At 35.5% G+C, this 26,883-nt stretch overlaps 1 protein-coding gene across 15 annotated transcripts in view; it reads right to left on the reverse strand.

Annotated features, from left to right (window-relative positions):
* The window catches only part of RBFOX1 (RNA binding fox-1 homolog 1), a 1,419,204-nt gene that overhangs the window by 246,577 nt on the left and 1,145,744 nt on the right, over positions 1–26,883 (reverse strand). For 5 of the 15 annotated variants that reach the window (XM_064461980.1, XM_064461981.1, XM_064461983.1 and 2 more), the window contains exons 3-4: positions 22,686–22,840; positions 19,817–20,037 (exon numbers count right to left, since the gene is read on the reverse strand). The exons of the other annotated variants lie outside the window; for them this stretch is intronic. In XM_064461980.1, the coding sequence (XP_064318050.1) occupies positions 19,817–19,903 (87 nt within the window). In that variant the 5' untranslated portion in view covers positions 19,904–20,037; positions 22,686–22,840. The remainder of the gene's footprint in view (positions 1–19,816; positions 20,038–22,685; positions 22,841–26,883) is intronic. 15 annotated transcript variants of the gene reach the window in all.

The following is a 26,883-nucleotide window of genomic DNA, read 5'->3' on the forward strand; positions in this document are numbered from 1 at the left end:
TATTCAAGCCAATTAAAGGCTATGCTGTAGAAATAACTAGTGACTGTAGCATCCTGGGGTGGGAGGGAAGAAAGTTAAACAGAGAAAGAAAAGCAAAGGAGAAAAGAAGAATATTCCACAGTTCTAAAACAATTATTTGCTATTGATGTAGAAATATCATTATTCTCAGTATGAGTCGAAATGCATTAGCATTCCATCTGCCAATGCTGCAGCAACCATTTTTCTCCATTTCTGTTTGACCTCAAGCCTTTTATGCATAAATGTCAGGGCTCTTTACAATTAATCATGTCTACCACAGACTAATTGTGGACAACAGTAGTGCAATTAACACAAATTTGCTTCAAATATTCATGAACATTCAAAAGCATTCATTGACACAAGTGTTAGTTACCTAACCACAAAACCTGACAATTCTTTTCTCTTTTCAAGCAGTTTCTGCATTAGGAAGCTAAGCACACCATCAAGGGTGATAGCAAGATTGGAAAATATTTTACCAATTCTTAAAATACAATAGCTTCAGTGTTACTTGCTACACACACATGCTAAGAGGAAACAAGCAAAATAACAAATATGAAAACTATTCCTCTTTTAGTTTTAAGAGTAGAGTAATCCAGTGAATATAAAAATACTGAAACACATTTTGTGTAGTAAAAAAATTTTCATGATTCTACCTTAATTTTTTAAAATTACATATTATTTCTAAACCTGATTTAAAGAAAAGAAACAAACAAATCTTTACAGATTAAGAAAAAATCAGACCTGCATTGGTTGTCTTGATTCACTCTTAATACTATGCCTGGTACTTTATTTGTATCTCACTAAGGAACTAATGGCAGAAGTCTCCCTAACCATAGAAAGCTATTCATAAAGCCTGACCTAAACACAGCAGATGTAATAGATGCTTGTGTTTGGTTCTTGTTTTTGTTTTGCTTTTTTTTAAAAAATACATGCTTTACATTAAAGAATTTCTTGGACAGTTGTGCTATTTCTAATCAGGCCCCATGGCAAATATTCACCAACCCTCACAGGAATAAACTATTCTCACTTCAAACAATTGTTACAGTTTGAATCCAATTGACTCTAGACAAAAGTACTGAGATAATCAGCATATTAAAGCCAACACTATAACCATATGTTAATTATGTAAATGATTCATTTTAATCAGCTAGAACCATGTAAAGAGTTACAAGGAATGCAAATGTAGGGAGTTATTAAAAATCTCATTATTATTCATCTTGGTTCCATGCGTGAATGTATCCATCCAAACAGATGAATTAATAGTTAGATGAAAGATGAAAGAGCTAGAGGGGAAGTCTGTGGGAAACCATCTGTCTTGCTTTGTATCCCTCCCAGGCTTCAACCATACTGCAATAACTACATGGAGAACAACCCCAGAGAAGAGCCAGTGAATGTCTACAAAACACCTCAACCAGTAGTCAATGCTTCTACAAAAATATTTAGGGGGGAAAAAAAAAAAAAAATCAATCATAACACTTCTCATCCTTTCCCAAACTGAAACCCTCAATAGGTCTAGGAGATGGAAAGCGAAACCTGAATACTAAGTTCAGATGAACTGCTACAGGAATATGGTTCCATGCTGAGCAAAAATACACAGCACATGATGCTTTACGCAAAGGTTTTGGACTATTTTAAAGACTTTTATCTGGAGAAAGCTTGCTTATAATTGGCAATTAGATGTTAAAAGATATTCAGGAGCTACTGTGATTGGGACCTGTTATTAGTATCTAAACTGGTTCTCTCAACTTCAGCAGAAATCCCATAGGTAGGAAATAGAGAAATCCTTTTAGCAATACTGTACAAGTTTGTACTTTGTCTAGTTCTTCCAAGCAGAAGGGAGAAATAGCAATTAAGTCTTACTCCTGGAAGGGTTATTTTTCATTTATCCCCTTCTCCCTGTGCAAAGAAAGTGAATTCTATGCAATAGTAATTTGTATGAAGAAAAGTGAGGGTCAAATGCCATTTTCATTCCCAATTGCACCACAATTTTGTCAGTGTTCTAGTTACAGAGCAACACCATGTTTTCTGTATATGGAAATAAGGATTAGTGGAAAAGCAGTGTTTAAAGACACAGAAGGAATAAAAGGGTTGGCATGTTTAACACAGGTAATGTGCATTAGAACAAAACCACTCTGCAACTCTTCATAAATCTTAGATAACATTTTACGTAAAATTAAAGATACAATTTATTTTTTAAATCTTTGGTTAAAGCCACCTACAACTACTCTGCAGACGGAACTCAAGCCCTGTAAACCAAATTTATGAAGAATACAATTCAAGTGTTTAATTCAACACAAGATTGAAAAACATGTCCTTTTCCAATAAATTATTTTCATTCTAATAAAGAGAGTTAACAGAAATAATTTTTAAAATATGTTTGTCAGTTTTCAGAAGCTTTATAAAGCTTTGTTCTTCATACTCTAATTCTTTCATGTTTTCCTACCTGATGTCTCCTAATGCAGTTTCACTGGAATCATTCTATTTTTGATCGTTAATCCTTTTATATGTTTCTTTCTTTGCTCACTCTTGCACGCCTTTGTAGCTTCTGTAATTGGGTCTTTGCACCATTTTAGCAGGGTTTAGCACTGCACAGCTTGTCAAATTTAAGTAGAAGTAAGAATAATCTATCACTGGTATAATAAATAAGCACATAAATTCACATATCACCAACCTAAAGTGAACGTTTGCCACAAAAATTTTAAACTTCCATCCCCCTCATTCTGCAAAGGTTAGTGAAGATTTTGTGTATTTTGTTATCCAGAAGAAAAATGCAGTTGCACAGAAAGGACTCTAGATCACTAAAAGTTTATTTAAAATAGCTACATGTGTAGAGTGAAACAAGATTTCATTAATTTCTTCTTGAGGTGTCTGTGTAAATTCAACTTAGGGAAAAGTGTTTGACAGCTTTGCAACTATTGACCAACATTCTTCAGCAAAGCTTCACTGAGCACAGAGCATGATTTAAGCACATCTTAGCAATAACAAACAGCAAGAAAAAAAAAAAAAAAGAATATGACTACATACACTGAAAGAGAGAACTGGTAATTTTTAAACATGTAGCAAATCTTTGCTAGTTTAAAAAACATTGTAAACCCCACTTTAAGAAATTTCAGTACAATCTTCAAATATCAAGTTTTTATTATCTTTACAAGCATTTCATCTGGTTTTCTCATTCCTGGTGATACTTAAATTTCACAGGAGTGTTCCTGCAAGATAACTCATAATGTATATACAACATTAAAAGACAGTGCTGCATTCCAACAAGTCCACAGATTTTAAAACTATACACAAGTCCTTTGTAATAGTTTCCCAAAAAACACCACTGTTGAGGTATTTTAATTTTATCATGTATGTAACTACCTAAAAATCTGTCCCTGAAAGGATGAAATCAGCTGCGACAAGTTTCATGCAATGAAAATATGTGATCCAAGTTAGGCTACAGGAGAAACAGATCTTTCCTCACATGCCCCAGATGGAAATCTTTCTCACGTAATTAAATAGGCATGCATCCTTAGATAAATACATGAGACAAAGTATAAAACATATTATTAAGCAAACTGAAAGGAGTTTCCAGCCTTACGCTCATGATTTTGTCCATATTACAAGGATCACTTCCTATTTACGCAGGCATTGATGCATAAACCAGACAAGAGGGGAAAATGGTAAATCACAGTGAAAAAAGATATTGAAGAAAAATTATACTGATAATATGATAGCTTTAACTTACTAACATCTTGTTTATTATCATGAAACTTAAGCAGAAGAAATCATAACCTTATTGCATTCCCTCTGTTCTTCCATTACATAAATGGAAAAGCATAAAACCCCCTCTATAAATATGCCTTTAAAAGACACTCAGTTATCTGTATTTTGTGTCTGGGAGTGAGTCATAAAGGCACTCTTTCATCTTTATACATTTATTATCACATTTTGACCCATTACAAGCTCTCCCCAGTGCTGGTCAGTAAGAGGGGAGAAAGCTCTCATCCTTCTCTGAGGTTACATAGCAAATTCTATAAGAAAGAGACAGACATTTGGCAACGGTTGCCTGGAGGCCTTCAAGAAGGGCTGTGAGGTTCCACCACACTTCCCTTGCTCACTAAGCCCTTGTTTTCTAACTCGGTTTATTTCTGCTCTGTACACCTCAACACATTAGCACTCTTGTGAATAAGTTAAAAAAGCAAGTCAGGGCAAGAAGATTCCATAAAGCAGAAATCTGGTATGTATGGGGGTTTTGAGTCACTATATAAAATGATACAAATAAAAACCGGCAAACAAATCCCACTTTGCTAAGTCTCATTTATTTCACTTTACTTCTTTGCGTTTCTTCATCTCTCTGCTTTTCCATGACCATTTAGCTGCTTCTTCATGATCACAGGCTATTCTTGATCCATGCCTCAGAGTTTCAGATCCTACCGTCAATGTTACCACTAGGGGAAAACTTGAGAAAATATGATTATATTTAGTGAGTACTAGGATCCTAATTCAGGAAAGCACTTCAACATGTGCTTTACTGTAATTTCAGTGCCTTCCTGAACAGCAATGTTCCTGAACACATGCCAAAATGCCTTCTTTTACTGGAGGCTGTCAAATGAAATATGGATTAATTACAATTTGTAACATGTGACTTTACAGCACCATGGCTTTAAGAGACATGATGAGTGTATGTATTCAAGCACCATGTTTTGTCACCCAACTTTACAAACTTTAAAAAAAAAAGGAGAAATCATACATTTGAGATAATAATTCCCTAAAATACAGTGATGATTGTCAAGGGAAAAATTAAGTGCAGGTAGCATATGTGCATTTTGTTTACTGTTTTGCCATTAATATAATCAGTTATTCCTACCAATAACACATATCATTACCATTACCCACAGTGTTGAGGTTTCACTTTTGCTTAAGAGAAAACCATGCTTTTCTTGTCTCTAAATATTGTGTGACTTTTCTTCTGTGATTTCCATAATGATGTCCACTCAAACAGTGGGTGTAATAGAAAGTGATTTTATGTTGTACTGGTACAAACAGCCACCCCTGTGCACTGCAGTAGTTAAACATGTCCTATGTTAATGTAAACGTCACAGTAAAATGAGGTTTCTTCACACATTTCTGTACTAACGGGGATTGGGGCATTGTGACACTAATGTAAACAAAAGTATCCAGATGGAAGGATGCAGTGTTCCTGTTCTTTGGACACTCAGAGGCACGGGCTATGTGCTTTGACAAAGCCATGCACAGAAACTGATACTGCCACACATACAGCAGCACCTCAAAATTCAGCCTCAGTTGAGTTGCTGATGAAGAAGGGATATGCAAGAAATCAGTAAAGATCTAGCCTGTGCTTTAAAAGTTTTTCCTCCTCTGTCACAAAATTTGACAGCCAAAAACTGCAGACAAGGCTTCAGAGTGCTGATTATTCAAATAGATTACTTTACAAATGTCACTCTTTGCAAACACATAGGCAACATAATTGCTGTTTCTTTCAGTGCTGTATCAGAAATAGACTCAATAAATGGGATGTTTTAAAAAATCCAAACATTTATGAATCGTTTGAACCTACTGTACTGTGTCTTGTTTACTGCTGCTCTAGGAAACTTTTTTTAAAATAACGTGTTAAATCTCAGAGGGATTATCCTGAAATGAAATTTTTAATAACAGCAAAATAAACTCATCCTTCACAGTGCTCTGTGTCGCACGACTTAGTGTTAACTCTCACCTCTCCTCCTTGTTGTACATCTGTATCTACTAGCAAAATTTTATTATCTCCTACTTTGATTTCAGGTATCTGAAGGAAAGTTATGCTTCATATATTATACTATGTTCTACTCAAAAAGATAAATTAGATACCTAAATAATTACGTGGCTCTAAAAATCTTATCTATAATGTCTCACAACTGTAGTAGGGTAAGGAAAACTCTAGAAGGAAAGACTGAAGGAATGACGATTGCACTAGCACAAGAAGAAACGCCTGAGATTGACATAACTGTCTTTAAGTAGATAATGGTCCACTATGAAAAGGATGGAAACAATGCATTTTGTATGCCCACTCTGCATAAAACAACAGTGGGAGGTTAAATTACAAAATGAAAGATTTTAACTCAGACATTGGGGAAAATAACACCTCTAGTACAAGTGTAAAATGCCTGGAGATGTTAGAGAGTCCCTGTTGTTCAAGATCTTAAGAACAGGCTTGACAAACATCTGTCAGGAATGACATAGGCAAAGTTGATCTTGCCTTCAGGCAGAGAAGTAGATTACATGATCCCACAAGGTGCCTTCCTTCCCTATTTTTCTTCATGTCTGTGACATACTCCTCTGCTAGGAGCTTGTACACTTCAAGAGCTTCCTCATTTGTTTGTGAGTATTTTGCATTTCCAATCTTGAAGACAAACTCAGCAGGAACGAGTGGCTAGAAGGGGAAATAAAAAGAAATAGAGCCTCACAATATCCTAACTGCAAGGCTAATTAAACATTCAAACAGTTCAGTAGGGTATCAGTGAAACTGATGGAATCAAAATTACTTGGATGTTTAAAAAAAGATTAAACATTTACCAAAAGGTCTGCTTTAAGCCAGTGTCTGAGAGAAATTCTGTAGCATGTATGTTCAGGAGGACAGGCTGAATTAACATAATGATCCTTTCCTGGCTTGAACATCTCTGAATCTGTGAATTGGAAATCCCTTTTCACAGCAAGAAACCCTCCTTATATAAATGTATACATTCACTTACTGATTTTGGGGAGGGGGGAGGGATGTTCAACAACTACAACAAAAAAGAAAAAATAGGTTTTGTTACTGTAGGAAGTTTTGTTACATTAGAGAGATGGCTTTCGTCAAAGGCCATGGAATAAATTTTTAACAAAAATTTTCTGTCCTGAGACAGAGAGAGAAAAAGAATCATTACATGTTCAGTTTGATTTTTCTGTTTCTGCAGTAGGTAATGTATATTCAAATTCTCTTGCCCTGTTAGGGGAGAAAAGCTAACTATTAAACAAAGTCACAAGGTACGTACACTGTGTGGTTTTTTCCCCAAAAAAGGCATAAAGGGTAATTAATACTAATTTAATAGTAATTACTTCATCTTATTCATGAGCCACAACTGCTATTTAACAAATACCACCACACCATCCCCCACCCCAATAAATTTTAGCTAAGTTTATAGCTTTTATATCCTTCTCTTCAAGGTAACATACTGCCTAAGCAGAATTATGCATACATACAGAAGAACAAAGTAGTAAATATAACAAATATTAACAATGCAATAGTATCAGTATACAGCATATCCACAGACAAATTAATTCTTTAGTTTTAATCATTAGGTTGGGAAGCTAGTAGTAAAATGGGTGGCGTTTTAGATGGTATATTTGACAATCTGAGATAAGTCATCATTCTCAAGAAATACTTGCACAAATACTCTAAATGCTTGCCAGTATACAGTGTTCCCTAAAAATGTCTCTTGGATCTGTTTCTGAAGGTGTTGAATTCCCAACTCACAATCTATTTTTATGCTGTGGATACCGTATCGTTTTTTCTTTTTTTTAATAGAACTGAAGAACAGTACTCAGAAGATAATTTTAATTAATGAAAAAAGTTATGCCATTCTAGCAACAAGTGTTCCAAGATACATAAAAAAGAAAACATTACTGAAGCAAGTGAGAGAAATAACAGAGGCATACAGAATACAGAAAGTGAGAAGCATGGGGTAAAAATGGTAATATTACGACAATGGTCATATAGAATGGTATCAAGAAAATGAAGCACTGGGCAGATTATTTGCTGTGTCAGAAAAGAATTAGTGCTCAGAAACAACAACAAAAGAATAAAACTATGATTCTATGGGCTTAAATAATTATGTAGTTTGGCTCTGGCCCAGAACTACTTTTAAGCATTTCAGGTAGTTGATGTTAACTTCTGGAACTCAGGGGAAGAAAACCTCTACAATGAATTCAACTAACAAACTGAAAACGTAAAACTGAAAAGGTCATCCCGTCTATCCAAAAGCACAATACTACACATTTATTAATATTTTGAAATAACCTCTCCCATGCTAAATAAGTTTCACTGAAGAATCACTAGACTACCTCTTCCCTTCTTGATCTCCCATTTCTTATTGGAACCAAGAGAATAAAAATACTACCTTTCTTAGCATTTTGCTCTTATTCTGCTAGAGGAAGGCTTTTATTAAAAAATTTTGTGCAGTTCTGTAAGAATCAACCAATAACAATGCAAAAAGATAAATTCGCAGCCAGAAATCTTCCCCCAGGAACATACTGACCTCAAGATGACCATAGAACAGCATATAAAAAGTACATTTCACAGACACTTAAGCAAAACGACACTTCTTGTGGACAAGTACCAGAAAAAAAAACAAACACATAGCCACCACATGAGTTAACAAGCACAGAATCATTTTTAGGCACGAGTAAAGGCCATATGCTGCCCAGCAATGTTCTAAGTACTCCTCAGAAGTCCACCAGTTCCAGAGGACTAACAAAGAGATACTTAAGACATTCTCTTTCATAGGAACAAAGCCTATCTTTCAGAAAACCAGAAGAGTCTCACTTTCTTGTCTTTAAGAAATACAGGTAACTGTGTACCATCATTTGCACATGAGACTACAGGCTAGCTTCCTCTCCATTTCTGTCATGAGTAAAGATAACATGAGCTACCAAAACCTATTTATATCCACCTAAAGAGGAATTTAACGAAGACATTATATGGAGAGCTAAGGCCAGAGAAAAATAAGGCATCGGTATTTGCAGATTTATATCTTATTACAGAAAAATAAGACCAGAACAGCAGACAGGTTTTAGGGTACTCTTGCATATTTCAGTGAAAAGACTGACTTACTGCCCAGCAATTCACAGATTCTTTTTACATACCTGGCACAGAGCTTTTTATATTATTAAAAGACAGGTATTACACACCAGAAAAGCAATGTCTGTCTTGCGTCTTTGTGTGTGTGTGTCCCTCAAAGAAGAAAAAAAAAAAAGAAAAACACAGAAAATGACTGATATGAAATACTGACATTTTTAGGTCAACACTTTCATAGCGTCTGTATGATATTCCGATACAATGAAAATAGTCAATCATTGCAATTTTTTGAGATACCAGGAAGGCATGCTTTTCCGGAAAGGCCAACTATAATGTGTTTAGTTACAATACCTATCATGAAGCATAAGAGTATTTGGTTCTCAGCATCTTTTTCAACAGTAGATGCCATCATATCACTGGAAATTACAAATCCCACTCTCTGGATAAACATGTCATACATGATTTTAAAAGTCTGCAGATCTACAGTGCCTTCCTCGCTTCACTACTAGTATGCCTCTGAAATCAAAAAGTAACTCACATTTCAGATATAATATGCAAAAAAGAGAAAAATATATCCCTGTAGTCATCACAAAGAGTTGCCAACATAAAGCTGATTACAGTGGCAATTAGATGGAATGTGGAACATTACAAGGCATAATATCAGAAACGTTTTAAGTCAGTTGGCAATGTAATACCCAATGCCACTCAGAAATCAGATTTCAAGTCTTACCATCCCTGAAATGCATACAAAATTCTCTCATGGGTTGAAAGTTTCTCTTAAAGATATAGTTTACAGCACAGTGCATTGGGGCACAGACTCAGAGCTGTCAGTCAGATCTCCTATGCTCTTCACACAGTGACTCTCAAAAATCTACTGCAGGTGAAAGTTCATATGAACTGCCTTCTTTCCAAATCTGTGATTCCCTGTTGGGAACATATTCAGCAGACTTGGCTTACAGTACAGGATGTATATACTGGGCTTAATTGTGCCTAACAATTGTCTTGGCCAGCGGAAGGCATTTTCAGATGGGAAATGTGTATGAACATCTGTTACATTTCCCTATGCCTGATTTTAACTGTTCCTTCATGGAGGAAGGCATAAAAATCAAAGCATTCATTTCTGCAGTAAAAAGACTATGTAGTCACTTCAGTCAATCCAGCACAGTATGTCAGTTAAAAATGGTACTCTGGGAATCCTGCAATGGATTTATTTCATTTCCTAAAACAGCGGCGTTCAAAAGGCCTGTTTTAATAACTTCTGTCTACAAAATAAGTCACTACAGGAGCCAGCGAAGAGGGTTTCCTCTACACATTGACCAATGCTATAATGAAACCCATCCATTTACTTTTCTTACAGAATGATTAGTTTTGAAAAATTTCTTTGAATCATCAACAATTTTAGCTAACTTTAGAAGTATTTAGAAGTAAATCCTTATACACAGTACTTTCCTTCACTTTATATTTAAGATTCTGAATGAATAAACATACATGGAACTATGCAGAGCCATTTCTGCGACTGCAGAGTTTTAAAAAATGAATGGAAAACTTAAGAACTGATTAGATAGGGGAAAATTGAGTAGGAAGAACAACTTGCCAAAGACTGGCTGGTATTTTAAGGAGAACTGGGCCTAACCCTAACTACTGTGTTCCAGTCAGCCTTAAATCCTCTTCTGTTACAGGATACAACTAGTTATAACTGCTAGATCCTCCCCACTGTGTCTAGGTAGTGAAAAGTGAAATGGATGCTTATGTCTTAAATGGAAAGAGAAGATAAAGAGAACGTGGAAGGCAGATTTTTAATTTTATGAGTTGGTCACAGACAGGTTTAGATATTTTCAAGATTTCAAGTTTGCTTTATTCTGATTTTAGACATTATAAGGCCAAAAAGACAAAAAAAATGGGTACAGCTTTGTGTCTAGACACAAGATTTATAAAAAAGTAATACTCAAAAGCGTAATTTATTCCTATGGTCCAGAAGGGGTAGTGTTCCAATGACAATTTCTCTTAGTGAAAGGAAAGCTTGTGCTGTCTTTTCCACATTCATCTCAGAACAGACTCTTGCATGACTTGTCACAACAGAGCACGTCATATTGCTCGTTCTCTCCTTGCTCTATATCAGGACAAGGTAGAAAAGATTGCTGCACCTCTGAAAGCAACATTCATTGAGATGGAGATCATATAGTGAAGCAATGCCCTGTAGCTTGTACCTGAATAGGCATCTTTCCAATATAGGACAGTTTCCAGGTACCACAAACTTAAGAACTACTTAACACTAATTATTTATTACAAATGCATAACAGAATATAAAATATTTAAGATACTGAGGAGCACACCTTTTCAAGAATGGTTCAGGTTCTATAGAATAAAACTTTGTTGAGATTCTGTTAAACTACCCTCACAGCTTTCTTAAGAATTTGTATTGTCTGTTTTGTATACAGACAGTCAGCATCTTCTCCCATCTTGGTTTTCGATGGCTTTAAATAGTATTTATGGTTCAGGGTTGGTTTTTGGTGTTTTTTGTGTGTTGTTTTTTTTTTTAAATAAATTACTAGAGTTAACATACTTTTATTCTAACAGGGCATTGAAATACAGTTGTAGAGGTTTACTTTGTCTCTGTACCTCAAATGCTAGCAAGATCAAATTTCTTTTAAAAAAATATTTATTTGAATAACATTTTTCAGAACAATTCCAAGGCAAAGAGAAAAAGAACCTAGCAAATGTGAACTTATTAAAATAGGCGTTTTTGTGTATTTTTCAAAATATTAAAAATTTATCTCTATATTTCTTTTTGCACAGACAAGTTCTAATACATCAGAGAAACAAAAGAGAAAATATACTAATAAGTTGGTCAAGCACTAAATCCACTCTCCTAAAAATAAAACAAAACCCTGTATGCATAAAATACATATCCAACACTTGGAGAATAAGGAACCATTTTTCATAGGGGTCTACACACCTTCAAACTGTCTTTCAGGTAACTGAAGCAGGTCCCATCTTCAGCACTCTGTTCAGCATCCAACTGAGCCTAATCACCTGAGCCACACTTACAGAGAAAAATTATCTCTAGGGAGTAAGGAAGGACTTCTCAGGTTTACTAATTCACTGGGAGTCAGCATCACACTGAGGCTACTAGGCAAAAAGAATAACGATTCACTTTGTATGATCATCTACAAGATCATTCACAGATGCAGGAAAGCCTGCTTTCATTCACCTCTAGTCAACTTTTATTTCTCAACCAAATGTCATCTTTCTTGCTTTTGACCAACCATGTGGTTACATCTTTTAAAAAGCCTGAGAGTGGGTTGGTTTGGTTTTTTTCAACCTGTTCTTACCAGTCATTGGAATTCTCACCTATGTTCAGGTTCTGATTTAATACAATTCTAAGATTTTCTCTAGGATGGAAGACAAGTAAAATGTTGTAAATTCTTTTTTTTCCTCTTTCTTGCTCTGCTCTCAAGTGTCAAAATAATTTGTTCTCGAAGTGTTTGAAACATGCTTGTATATAGTACCACTGTCAGTAAAAATGGAGACAGCTGATACATACCTGCATAGTTGCTGTAACTTTCAGAGAAATCTATGTTATTTGCATTTTGGCAGCCACTCTCTTACCTGGGTTAGATGTTTTGCAGTTTACATGTCTAAGATAGCTGGAGATGCATTTTACTGTATTTGATGGATACTTAAATGTTACAGAGAAAGTAAGGTGTCATAGACATTTACCGCAGGAAAACAATATATAAACAACCTACCATTTTCTCCTCCATTACTTTTAAATTTTACTAATTCATGTAATGCTTTTGAGATAGTATGGCAAAATAAGGACAGAGACATAATAAAAGTGTACTTCTAGCTCTACAAGATGAAAAAGCACTGGGGTAATGATAATTTCACAAGATTTTTCATCTCAGAATTAAAAAATAAAAATCACAGAATTAAAAAAACTCACAAAATTAAAACAAGTCAGCATAGTTCAGATGAGTTCACTGCTTTATGAGTATTTTTATCTTTACCCTAATAAGAAATAAATTGCTTTTATGTAAAGATACTTTCCAATAAAGTCTGAATAACATTACCTTGAAACGCACAATTTGTTTTATTTAATTCAAAGGCTTCAAACAAAATCTTAATAGGCAGAATATGAACCATTCAGACTCTTCAGTATACAGGTAAGAGACTTATACTTTCTTCTCAGCTTGATCAGCAATAAAACAATACTAGATATAGACATCCTTTATTGATTTAACAAACCCATCAGAATTAAAGAGGATTAAGTCACCCTCCAAGCCATCTAGCTCATGTATCTCTGGCCACTAGAGGAAGAGAAAGAACCAGGATATTTACCATAATCCACAATAATCTGAATCTCATGAAACACAAGTGGAAACTGACACATAAAATTTACCTAGATCAAATTCCTATTATCTATTTACAGTGTTCATGATGTGTCATTACACTAAAAACACCACAATTTTTTTACAAGTTATCTATGAACCTTTCTCATGCTCATAAACTTAAGACAGTTGTGATATCAAGCTGGCAAATATTTAGCCAGGTGTGATTCCATCACTCTCACCTAGTAATAGAACAGTTCAAATACAATCCCCAGTTACTTCAGCTGAAAGGATTTATAGTTCAAATTACTGTGTCCTTACTATACATTTTTTCCACAATCTGGTCTATTGAAATAGGCATTTCATATAGTTTTACAACACCCTCTTTGAAACCAGGTCTGAGAAAAGTTACCTGTGTACCCTCAGTTAAAAGAAAGCAAGCAAACAGATCAAATAAAACCGAAGAGGTATTCTAACTGTTTCTGACTTTAGCTCATGTAACACAAGATAACTTATCGGAGGATGAATAGGTAAAATATTCAAGCCAACTTCATAAAAATAATTGTTCTATATTTAGATATACAAGCATATTTTAATATTAGCTGTGTATCATTCTACTGAAAGCAATAGAACTTCAAAGTTGTGTCTCCTGGCATAATCTAGCCATCAAAATTTTTATTACTGATGATTATGCATGAATCAGAAAAAAAAAAAAATCAGCTGAAATTCCAGATCCTTGGAAATAGCTGTATCAGCTTGCCGGCTTCTAGTTAGGGAAGCCAAATTAAATAACCTGCTTTTGCAGACAACCCAAGTCTTAAAAAATTTGTCTTATTTAGGGGACAAATAAATAAATAGAACCTGTCCTAATGAAAGTTATTCTGTCTATACAAATTCTCCTGTTCATGCAAACTTAAATATCCTTGCATTTATTCCACTTAAAAAAACACTGCAGAAGCTGCAGTCATGAATGCCCAGATTTTCCCAGTTTCTTGCTATATTAAAACACACTGATGAAGCGTATTATCCAACATATAAACTAGTGACCATAATTATATATCACAATGTCTAAAATTCACTAATACTGATATTACATGTAGAAGTGGGACAGGAGAAAAAGTCTGTGTCTGTTGGGTGTCAGATGAAATCTTTTGCTTCTTTGCTCAGCTCAGAAAGAAGCCCTGACTATAACGCAACATTGACTGAGCTGACAGAGTAAAAGGTAACGTAGCATTGCCTGACTCAAATTATGTTATCCATTGATTTCTGAAATAAAGGCTAGTGAGACAAAATTATGCAGATGGGAGGGGAAAATAACTTCTTGTTTCTTAGTCGAACAACTGTTTTGATAGACTATCCTTCTCCTTAAAAGAAGTCTTTTTGGTCAAGGGGAAAGATATTCTTTGTCATTGCCCCTCCATCTCCCCCCTGCAGATTCACTCACCAGGTATTTTATGATACCTGTACTTCTAGGAAAAAACAAAGGCAGGTTAAAAGAAAATAAACTCCTGCAATAGCAATAACAAAATACTTTCAAGCTGTATGTAGCCTCTTGAACAAATTACAGGTTTCACAGAGAATACATGTTGGTTACATTGCTTGATCCATATATCAAAAGGAAGAAAAAAAAGAAGTTTTCTTTTTAGAGGTTTAAATATTGATAACTGAAAATTTTTGTTAACAAAATAATGCAGACCACATCCAACACTATCACTGCCACCTTACCTCTTCTATTAAAAGAACTTTTGATACAGAAGTGAGAAAAACTTTGCAACTCAGACTGCGAGAAGAAATGTTAGATATACTCTCTCAAAACCAGAACAAATTATGCACTCAGATGAAAAATGATTGCAGTAGTAAAACATACTAGTCCTCCACTCACAAAGCACTGGGAGTACAGTCCTAGTAATAGGAGACCCTTATCACTTGCAAAGACGGAACAACACAATCAAGCCAGAATAAATCTGCATCTAAGGTAAATCATCTACTTACTGCACTTCAAATAGGCAATGCAGCCAATGACAGATATTATGCACTGTATTCCGCTAGACTGTAATGTAAAAACAACTGAAAGAACTATACACCACTTCAGGCAACACGGGAAGAACTAAAACCTCCTATAATTTCTTTTTCAAATGCATTATTCAAATAAAAACTACTAAATTACAAAAACCTTTTTAATGTAAGGTACCACAACATATCCACAACATTTTTCAAAACTGGACTGCCAGAAAGTGTGTGTGATACTGCAGGTAGCCTAATATGCTAGCATCTACCAGTATTCTGAATGTATTCACTGCTAGCACTTCCCAATACAGCACTAAAATAAGGATTTTACAGACGGGAAAAGATGAAACTGTGAAGAAGCCTGCACCACTACTTTTCACAGCATATTCTAGGCAATTCTCTCACTTAGCCCTAAAATAAAATGGAACTGTCTCCAGATTACCACTTTTCCAGTTGTCATGCAAACACACTAGTTAACTAGTTATGGAAAATGAGATGCACAGATATAATCAGAATATCTTAAGAATAATTTAAGAATGATGTACTTAAAAGTACAGTAATTCCAGTTTGTTAAAATAGTTAATCAACAGCCATCTATTTCTTACTTTTCTTCTACCCCTCCTTTACCACCACACAAATAAATAAGCAAATAAAAGCAGAAGAAAACATTTCAGCTTAGCTGGCTGAAGTCTTTAACAATGAATTTAAGCTTAAACCATCATAACCAGCTTTTCTGGTCACTGTGCTAAAATAAAAGCCTACCTTAAGAAATACTGACCATACTGAGAAAAAACACACCTTTTTCATTTTTCAAGTAGCACATTTTGCATAAAATAGAACTGTCTCTCTACTTAGAATTTTCCAGAACTTTACTGAAGAGTCAAAGTAATGTCAACTTAAGTGATTTTTTATAATAATGAATATGAACTCCTCATTCTCTGCTCAATGGAAACTGAGCCACCTAAACCAGCCATGTAATAATTTAACGTTCATCATTGAAATGTCCAATATTGCACTTGTGTTTTTAAAATATTTTATCATAACCCCAACATTCTGAGTGTCCAGAGCAATTGCAAAGATTTTATGCACCTAAAATGTTCAAAGCCATGAAAGATGAAGCTAATATGGAGACATTTAACTTATTACTCCTCAAAACATACTAATCTTCTGTGAATTGCAAAATGGCTTCTTTGATGCTATGTTTTGTAATTTTAATGAAAAACAGAACTTTGTTTCACATGTTTATTCTGAGAACATGCAAGACGGTACAGTAGCACACAGCCATGTTTCCTGACAAAAGGGCAACAGTCCCACACCCTGACCAAAGCAGATCTTTTTCATGTGACACCCTACTGACTTCACAGCTTATCTGGACATAAGGGTTCCCCCCCGGGAATCAAATGATGAAACTGGGATATGAACCAAGGGCAGCATAAGTAGTCTTTTACTGGAGTGCCACTTGGTCCTCTATGGCATTTTTTTAATCTCACCTGCCAGGAGAAACAGCATGATAGTTTTGACACAAAGTAGGCCTTGCTGTCCACAGCATGTGCAGTTGCTGGACTGCAGTACCTGCTTTGGTTCTCATGGCAGTGTAATTGTGACAGCCTGTGAAGCTGCCAGTACATCTTTCGTGCCAAGTCAGAAAACATCTCTCCACCCACATGAGGCATAATGCTATTTATGCATCATTTGTACTTCCATGTGATTTTTTTCCTCCTACAATTTCACCCAGAAGTAAAAAGGGAGAGGAAAAGATATTTTACTTTTCTCTTTTAAAAAATGTGTTAAGAAATCATAGGCAATAATACCATCATCATTCTAATAAGTTTTTTGAAGTTAGTCTGATTTTTCCAATAAATAAAGTTTGCAAATATATAACAACTTGATACATTTTGACATGTCTGTAACTCTGAACAGCTACCATCTCTCTTCAAGAACATGTATTCAGTTTTTCATCATCTTACTCAAATGTATGATCTTTGTAAGTGGAATACAAATCTTCTTAATAGAATAATATATACAATTGGGAAAATACCCATGCGTCTTTTTCTAAAGTGTTTCCAGAGATGTACCCACAGTATTTGCCCATTTTTTGTTTGTCTTAAGTTTCACACCTTCCAGTACTCTGTAACAAGAGGGTGTGACAAAAGGAAGCCGAGGACGTAGGACAGTTTACTGATGAATTTAGGAGGAGATGCTGGAAAATCCTGCACATACACAGCATAAAGTAAAACAACATAGAGCACTTGAAGGTGCAGAACCCCTGAAGACTAACAGTCCTCCACAGAGTTCTGAGCTCTCTTGTTCAACTGTGCAAGAAAATAAACAATAAAAAAACCCCAAATAGTCCCTCAAATCTCTATGCAATACTCTACACTGTTTCCATAGGCAATCTTCTTGTAAATCCAATTGGAAATAATGCAAAATCCCTAATCAGAAATACATCTACTTTCTGTAGAAATCCATGCAAATAAATAAATTGCAATCTTACAAGCCTCTAAAACAGCTTTGTATTTAAAAATACGTCAGGGTTGTGGCTCTCAACCTGCAACCCAGTAAAAAATGTTTGCATAATCAGTTTATCAAGGCATATTTTTGAAGAAAATTTCCATTAAAGTTCTGAATGTTATGTAATTACCGCTTAGAAAGAGATGATATAAATATGCCTGTCAAGCATCCTTTGCATTATTTTGGATACTTAGGTTTACTCTAAGAGACAAACAATAAGCTTTCTGGTACCACAAGCTGACTGCAGGTACTGCTAATGCAGATAAAAACGTGGGGTGAGAAAGCAGTTAAAACATGTAATATTCTAGTTCATCCACTAAGACAATAAGTCAAACATTTGTTCTGTTTCCAAAAATGCAATTTTCAGGTATGACATTAGGGAGAGGGAAAGAAGAGGAGAGACTAGAGAAGTATCCATATGAAGAACATTTTCAGCTGTACCTGTAAACACGCCTATCTTTTTGTAGAACAATTCTTATTGCTTGACTATTTTAAACCTATGCTAATGAAGTAGCATAAGCCTGGATATATCTTTCTAAGGAAAGAAAGAAAAGAAAAAGGATTTGAAGTAAGGCATCCCAAAATTTCAAAGGGCACTTTCTTCTAATCTATCTGCTTGGATAATGTGTCCAGAGTGGCATTTTGTAATGACAGCAACTTTCCAACAAATCAATAGTTATTTAATTCCCAACAAGCTCTTGAGTCCATTAAACCTGATTACATTCACCCATTTCAGTTGGGTGCAGTTATTTTTCCTACACCAGCACTTAATCTATAACAGGAACTTATGAGAACTTTCAAAAGCAATTTCAGCAACAATCAGCATAGAGTGAAAGGCACGATTTGCTTGTAATTATTTATTGGACAGGATGGCACAGGGTCTGACTGAGCTCTGGCATCCGACCTTCACCCCCAGATTCTAATGGATAAGAAGGCCTGCTTGATGTGTTCAAGTGTGCTACTGTGTCTCACTGCATGAAAAATAGCATCAGCTTCCATGTCCCAGACAACATAGGTTTTCAATATCTGATATTGGCCACTGTGTAATGCTGTATTTCTATTAGACATATGTGTCTGATATTAAGCCTAAACTGAAGAACACAACTCAGCCTTGGATTACTGAATGTACCTAGATGGAGGAGGGGAAAGAGGTTCATGCTGTGATTGCCCCCCTACGCGAGCTAACTGTTGTAGTAAAGGAGCATAATGAAAATTTGCCTCTCCTCCACAGTTAATTTGACTGATCACTAGCATGGCACAGAAATGCCCTCATACACTGGTGTCTCTTGACCCTGTTAATGCATAATATCTAACTACTGCCATTTATAGGGTATGCCATTTTCTTCATTTTGTCAATGCCTGAAATGTGACTTGAATTCTTTCCTAGTGTCTTCCAATACTGTAAACAATAGAATTTTTTTGCTTAATTAGTATCTACATGATCTATTAAAAATCGTAAGTATAACAGCTGAAAATTCAGTAGTATCACTTTTTGATTAAATAAAATACAAATCAAAAGCAGACAACACAACAACAACTAAATCTTATAATTGCCAGTTAACTTCTAAAATACAGAACTCTCTCCCTGAAGCAAGATCTTACACTTTCAGGGCTCAAAAGAATTAATATGATATGTATAGCTATTCTGTGAAGGTGATATATTTCTATACACACAAAAACGCAAACCCTTTTTCACTCAGTGTGTTGCATAACATGCGAATTAATGCATATTTAACACTATTCATATTTGCCTTGCTAAAGCACTTAACCTAAACACATCATGGTAAGTTACTTTGTCTTATGACCTGCTGTGGGAATGCTGACTCCCTCAGAAACCTAGAATGGATAGCAAATCCTCTGCCCTGTGGTCAACCTCGTGAAGCAAAGGCATGAATGTTAAACAGCAGACAAATCAATACAAGCAAATATAGCTCAACTACACCATTTATTCAGCCATGAGAGATGTCAATACACAGATTAGGGTGATCCATCTTTTTGATTTCCTACTGTCTTCTCACTGACTACATGAGAGCTTTTGCCTGTATTAAAAGTGCTTGCTTTCTCAACTATAAAAATTCCAATTATTACTCTAAGTGCACTAGAGTTAAGTTGCTTGTTGGAAGTGGCCTTGCATTACCTGAACAAGTCCAGCGAAGTAAGGTGCTGCCGGCAGAATCATTGGCACTCCATATGGATGTAGCAAAACTCCTTGAGACGACAACATGGTTTAAGTGATAGTATTACTCCCACTAAAGCTAAACACATCAATTGAAAGTTAGGGGAAAATCTATATACCAACTTCTTCCAAACTCAGAGCTAGAACCAAATAACTTCTGTCAGGGGCAAAGCCCACATCAGCTGTAAAAAAAAGAAAAAAATTGACGTCAGCAACTCTTAGTGTTAAAATTTTCTTCAGAGACAACAGATAGAGACAACAGCTGCAAACCTAACTCTACCAAAAAAGGAAGGTGCTATTTTGGGACCCGCTTAAGTAACATGACTGACTGACTACTCTTTATCAGTTCAGATTTTTAAGTACTATACACACACAGATCAAATTCTGTACAGATCTACTGATCAGAATTAATTTTCCTCTCTTTTGGCATATTCATGACACCAGTTATTATTAGAATCCATTTAAAAAATAATCAGGTTTATCATGATTGCATAAATGTTTCCCTGTATTTACAAGCTTTTAAACAATTTTCATGTGCGAGTTTAAACTTAAGTCTGTTACACTGTATATATATTCTGTTTTGATTCACTATATTTTTCTTGCTTATTTTGAATATTTGAGCTAACTAATGCAAGCTAACTATTGCTATTAGTGTAAATTGTATTTTAATGGCTTTTCTAACCTTTCACAACATCTATGTTGTTACATTTATCATAGCTGTTTTAAAAAGAATGAATTTGACCTTTAGAGTATTTCATATCTGTTCTCCAATTAAACTTACACTCTGAGTGTAAGAGAAAAAAAGAGCGGAATTTAGGCTGTTTTCCCCCTAAACAAAACAGATTTGCTTTTTAATGTACTACTTGAAAGACATTCTTTTCCACAGCTAATCATTTTTACTTTAGACAAAACAAACTTAGTCATTAACACCTGTTTCATGTGCAATGTATCTTATACTGCAGATATGACTAATGACAACAATTAAAATTGAGCAAGATTTTAATTCAATAAAGAATTAGGCACTTAAAACTTCATGTTACAAATAAAAAAAATATAAATATCCTCTCCTACAGTCTTTGAGTAACCAGGGTGCTTCACATCTCTAATTTCAGCTACTTGATTTTGTTGCATAATTACTTTTCCAGATAATTAATTGCAGACAAGATTTGATGTGATACTCAATTATTTAATGTCACATTTTGATCACCATGAAAGGTTTTCAGTAATTGATTCTCACGTATCAAGGCAACTATGTTGCACGATTTTGAAATCTACCTAAGCAGCTGCATGTTGGCCCTCGTCACTATCAGCCTTATACCATTTCTAACTTTAGATGTTGAATTGTGACCCTCTATGATGCTCTTTTGAGAGACTGCCAATGAGGACAGCAATTGTCACATGATGAAGTGATATTTACCTAGTTCCATCTCCTGTTATAGAATCACTTCGCTCCTCTGTTGGGGATAATGCTGTTCACACTGGTTATCTGACCATGCTTAGCTATTAATCATGTTTCTTGCTCTTTTCTTATTAAGGACCAGAACCCTGAAGTTCAATTAAGCACACTGTAGGCTGACACATAGTGGGTTCTGCCAAAAGATTTGCATAAATTCCAATACAAAAATGTTTAACTATTATCTATTTGTTTGCTCTAACAAAGTGAGCTGCATTTGAAGAGAAAGATTTTTTTCACCTAGGAGTGGAGATTATAAAATGGATTCTGCAAGCTTTACTCAAATGACTCCAGTGGGACAACTGACATAAATAAGGATTGTTAAACTGTTCTGTAAAATACCAAGTTTTTTTTTTGTCTTTCAGCATGTATGTATTTGATAAGATGTCAGAAAACCTAAAGATGAAGACAACTTGTACAGGGAAGCACAGACTCAAGGGAAGCATTTCTGTGATCTGTTTTGGGACAGTTTTTACCTATCATTTTCATTAATTATTTTGGCACAAGGCAACATGCTGATGAAATTTCCTGATGACAAAGTTGGAAGGTACTGTCAAGACTGAGAAGGATAAGATTATTATATAGAAAGAACTGCTCAACCTTATGGACTGCATTGATAGAAATGGGAAGAAATTCAATAATACAAAACTTAAGGTTGTGCTTCTGCTAATACAGAAACATCAGTTCTAAACTCAGGAGGAAGAAAAGCACGACCTCATTGCATCTGTTTAAGGACTTCGAGCTGCTAGTGTGACGCAAATATGAAAAGGCAAATTATCAGTGTTTCCTAATTCTCAATTTCTCAGAGGTGCTTCCAATAGCATATAGCTCTCTTCATCCACATTAAAAACAAAAAGGTTAAATTCTCTACAGCTGTTGTAGTTGAAAGTCCTTTTTGTGTTGTTCAGGGGAATGGAGCAACAACGTTGTAACAGGAACCTAAGAAAGGTTCATTTGTTTATCCTAGCAAAACAATCTGTGAACATGGAAGAAACAGTAGGAGGAAGAGGCTGTTTAAGCTAAGGACAATCCTGACACACTAAAATCAAGGAAAAAGTAGTTAAGAATAAATTTAGGCTGAAAATATTTTTTCAAGTTGTTTTTTTAAAAGTATTTTGGTATTGGCAAAGTGAGGATCTACAACAGCCTTCCAAACCCACAGGAACAAAAGAGATTAGCTTATAAAAGAAAATTATATCATATCAATAGTAGTGGCAGTCTGAACTCAGCAACTTAGAGGAGGTGCCTTCCAGTCCTTTGCAGGCAGTATAAATATTCAAGAATAATGAAAATATCAAATGTCTAAAAAGCATTTATATTTACTACATTGCAGACGGTAATATATAAAGATAAACTTAGAAAATAAACTGTAGTTACCTGTTTTAATGAAAGGATGCTTTGCTTGCCTCACTATAACAACATGCTTCTAAATGTATAGATGTATGGCACTCCAAATCCAAGCTCTGACTTTCTGGTTGGGCTCTTTGATGATGTCCCATGTGTGCACCAGCTACCTAAGTTCGCACAAACCTCTGTGAATCAAAACCACAGAAGTACAATACAGCTTTACTCGCATCTCCGCCCCATGCCAAATTCTGAACTTACGCCAATGCAACTACATCAGCTTCACCAGTTTATACCAACGTATTTGTTCTCCCTCCCAGCCACACAAAAAAAGAGGTTTGTCTTAAGTTTTACAGTCTACCATTAGTTATCATTAATGGTCATTCCTGTTCTGCAAGAATATACTGCATACATTAAATTTAACCATAAAGAGTGCTGAGGACTCAGAGAATGAGCCAGAAGAGGATTAAATATACTAATAATTCTCTTTCACTTTAGCAGGACCTCTAGCATGATTAAGGTTAAGCATGAGCCTAAGTGTTTTTGCTAGGACAAAGTCAGAATGGTCAGTACTATGCACGTCAATCACCTGTCTGAAGCCACTGGTGGAGTAGGCAGGTAGTAAGTACTGACACCAGAATTCTTACTCCCTGCAAAAAATTAAGTATGTGTATGGGTGGAAAAGGGGAGATCATCTCTTTTAAACAACTATACCACTTTCACTTCCATCACATTCTAGAAAATTATATTGATGTTAGGAAAGGATGACATGCTAAGCCATTTTCAATATGCTAATGGAGGGCATGTTTCTTTCAGCTATCTGTTTCCAAGCCCTTTTTTTCCCCCCCTTTCATTAAAAATTTTCAAGGAATTTCTGAAACTAAGAACTTATTTTAGAAATGAAAAACAGGAGAAAAGAACAAGAAAATAGATGAACACTAGTTTTAAATACGAAGTATTTATACGCAAATAAAACATACAATCTTATTTCTTTCATTTCTGCAGAATTTTGCTGAAAGACAGGTATTATTTATGAAAATGATTCTGCAGTTTTAAAAATTAGCAGCAATATAAGAATTAGTCACACTGGGCTGAAATCTCCCAGGTGATACTACCTGAATCATAGCTAAGAAGCTTGTATGATACACACCTTTCTTAAACTTGTTAATTAATGACTATTTTTGCACCAAAAATACAAATAATTATTTGAATTTATTACTGAAAGAAACTATAATTATTCTACACAGAAACTGACTGAAGCAGATGCCTAGTTTTGCTATGGTTCAAGGTAAAAAAGACTTTAGCAACTTCCCTGGAGCCACATTACCTGGAAAAGCCAGATGCCCGCAATGCAGTCTTCAGTCAATCAATGATGTATGCTCTAATCAGATCCTGACAGAAGTAATCTATTTAGACTATCTTTCTGCCAAATAATTAATTCTTCTTAATGCCTATATCTAGGCATATATTCAAAATAGTAGATGGTTCTTCCAAATGCCATACAACACCAACAAACTTCAAATAATTTCTACTTTCTTCCAACATTGGCCTAATTTTCCCATCTCACAGATCATAAATAATTCAGGTACCACTTTGGCACCCTCTTCATAGTTTAAGCTATGTCACATTTGATTCCTTTAAGTTCTTCTTCAAGTCTCCTGTTTTCTGGCCACATTTCCTATTGTCCAGATGCTCTCTATTTTCTCTTTAAGATTTCTTGGTGGTTTTCTGGTAAAGTAAAACCCATAACTGAGAGGATAAAGTAGTTTACAAGCCTCCTGGTAGTTGCCATCATCCACAGCACCCTTAGATTATTGCCCCTAAAAAAGTATTATAAGATCGGTACCATGCATGCTCTGAAAGAGAAGGTGAGCTGCCATTGATTAGCTGTCCTGCATGTCTTCCCTCACCTTCCCAACTGCAACTGCTGCCACTTTTGTAACTACTAGACTTGTCTTCCAAAGAGTATTTCCATCTTTCTGCAAAAAAGATTTGGGACTAAAGGGTCTTCAAGGGCACCAGAAGCAGTATCCAGATTTGACCCCTTTTCTTAGCTGCTGACTCTATTCCACTCTTCTAAGCAAAGCTTGAAGTACATGTAGGAGCTGTTCCTGCTGAGTTCCAGTTCCCCAGCCAAGTCCTATTTTACTTAACAGCAGAACCAAAATGCAACATGGATACTGTACTGACTTTTAAAGTAGAAAATATCACATATACAAATCAAACATATCTACTAATCTCATACAAGTATGGCAGATGCTGTCAGAATTTGCCAAGTCTATTAAGCATCTCAGTTTACACTAGAGTGTAGGTTAACGATATAGAAACTGTTTACAACTGGGACAGCCCCTCTTTTTCAAGAATGTGGAACACTGCTGGGATACAGCAGATTTGTTATTAACAAATTAATCTTCTGCACTTGAAGTTTCTATTTGTAAATTACACTAGTTCTTAGGAGCAAATGAAAAAGAGTTCAAGATGAACATGGCCAATTCTTTCAATCAGAAACCAACAATGTTTCAGTTCCACTGAAGTTCAACTTTCTAGTCTCTTTCTTTTAAATATACAATGGTGGCACATTTAAAGATTTCAGAAAAATAAAGATAATTACAGTCCTGCTGACTATGACAGCTTCAGGCAGAATCACCTCATGCAAAAACTTAGTAAGCATATTTGGGAAACAATTTGTAGCCCTAGAAAAATCAAGGCTTTCACATTATAGGCCAATTGGTTTTACATTATTTAAAGTGCAATATCTCAGCAAATGTCGGTCTCTGAATACACGGCCAATCCTTTTTCTGTGGTTTGACTAACTCCAAACTTTCTTTTTTATTGTCAGTACTGTGCCCTGATTCACCTGCTGCTCCAATATCTCACAGGCTAATGATTGCCTATTTATTTTGTGTTTCTTTTGGAAAGCTCCCGCAAAGATCAATTCTCCTTTCCCACTTTGCATTGCCCCACAACACGTCCTTCTACTACCTCAGAAACTACACAGTACTTGTCATCACCTTCAAGAGCTCACTTCAGCCTATCCCTACCCTAGCTACTACTGTGAACAACTGAAAGATTAATTTCCTCTTCATATTGCCTTGAGTATTATGCTCCTTCACCTCCTAACTACACCTAAAATGGCATCGATGCTTGCTCCTACGATTTCCTGATACCAGGTAAAAACTTCCAATAAACATCTATGAATGTTCTCTTTCAGCCCATAAAACCTCCTCTTGCCAGAATGCCACAGACGAACATTGAATGGGGGAAGAACTGACTGCTGAGTAGCATGAGGACCAATATCTCTGTTCCTCTGCAAGTCAGCTATACGTTTGTATCATTCTTAGACAGTAAATTCCTTCTGATGAGAACTCTGGAACGAGGAGATCATCACCTATGACAGTAAGCTATGAAAGAACACCTGCACTCAAGAGGTATACATCTATTTATCCTCCCTTTTTCAGGAATGTGTGAAGTCAGAGATGTTTACATAAATGGCTCGCCCTCTTCTACATCCTTAGAAACCTACAGTTCCTGCTTAGACTAGATTGGTAGAGATAAATATTTGTCTCCTGCTAGCAGGTAGAGTGATTTACCCTTCAGTGAGTCACAAAACACATTCACTTACTTAGGTGATAAATGTATGCTAAAGGGAGGAAGCAGGTTAAAAAGATGGAGTTAAGGGATGCCTCTGTGGCTAGACTTCCCTTTGGCTACCACAGAAACATAAGGACTTATCATCTGTAGATATCATAGTAAAAAACCAGAGAACAATCTGTAAACCACTACTCCCTGAAAACACACATGAACAAACAGGTACAGGTTTTGACTTTTCTGTGTTTTCATGTGAATTAGATTCTGAATCACACCCAGATTTGTCTTTTTGTCCCAGCATTCACATCAAAATTAAAGCAGGATGAATAAAAACTTCAGTTATTTAATGTGCTGGGCACTGAACTAGGAAGAAAGGTAAATTAGACTATGCAAGAAGTCACATAGAAAATCATCTTCTGAAGATACAGAAAGTGGTGCAGTACACATGGTGATGCCAGCCATTTGTAGGGTAGCTCCTTCAACAAGCAGCTCTGTGGCCCTGTACAATTCTATCTGTGAAGAGAGTTTCTCTGTCTCCTATTGTCCTGGATCACTCAGAAGTTAGCTGCAGAACTGGAGGAAAATACTACTGCTTTAACTACCAAGAGTTGATTCTGACATGTGTACATTATTACTTATTCAC

This window comes from Phalacrocorax carbo, chromosome 10, assembly GCF_963921805.1.
Source record: "Phalacrocorax carbo chromosome 10, bPhaCar2.1, whole genome shotgun sequence".
Lineage (NCBI taxonomy): Eukaryota > Metazoa > Chordata > Aves > Suliformes > Phalacrocoracidae > Phalacrocorax > Phalacrocorax carbo.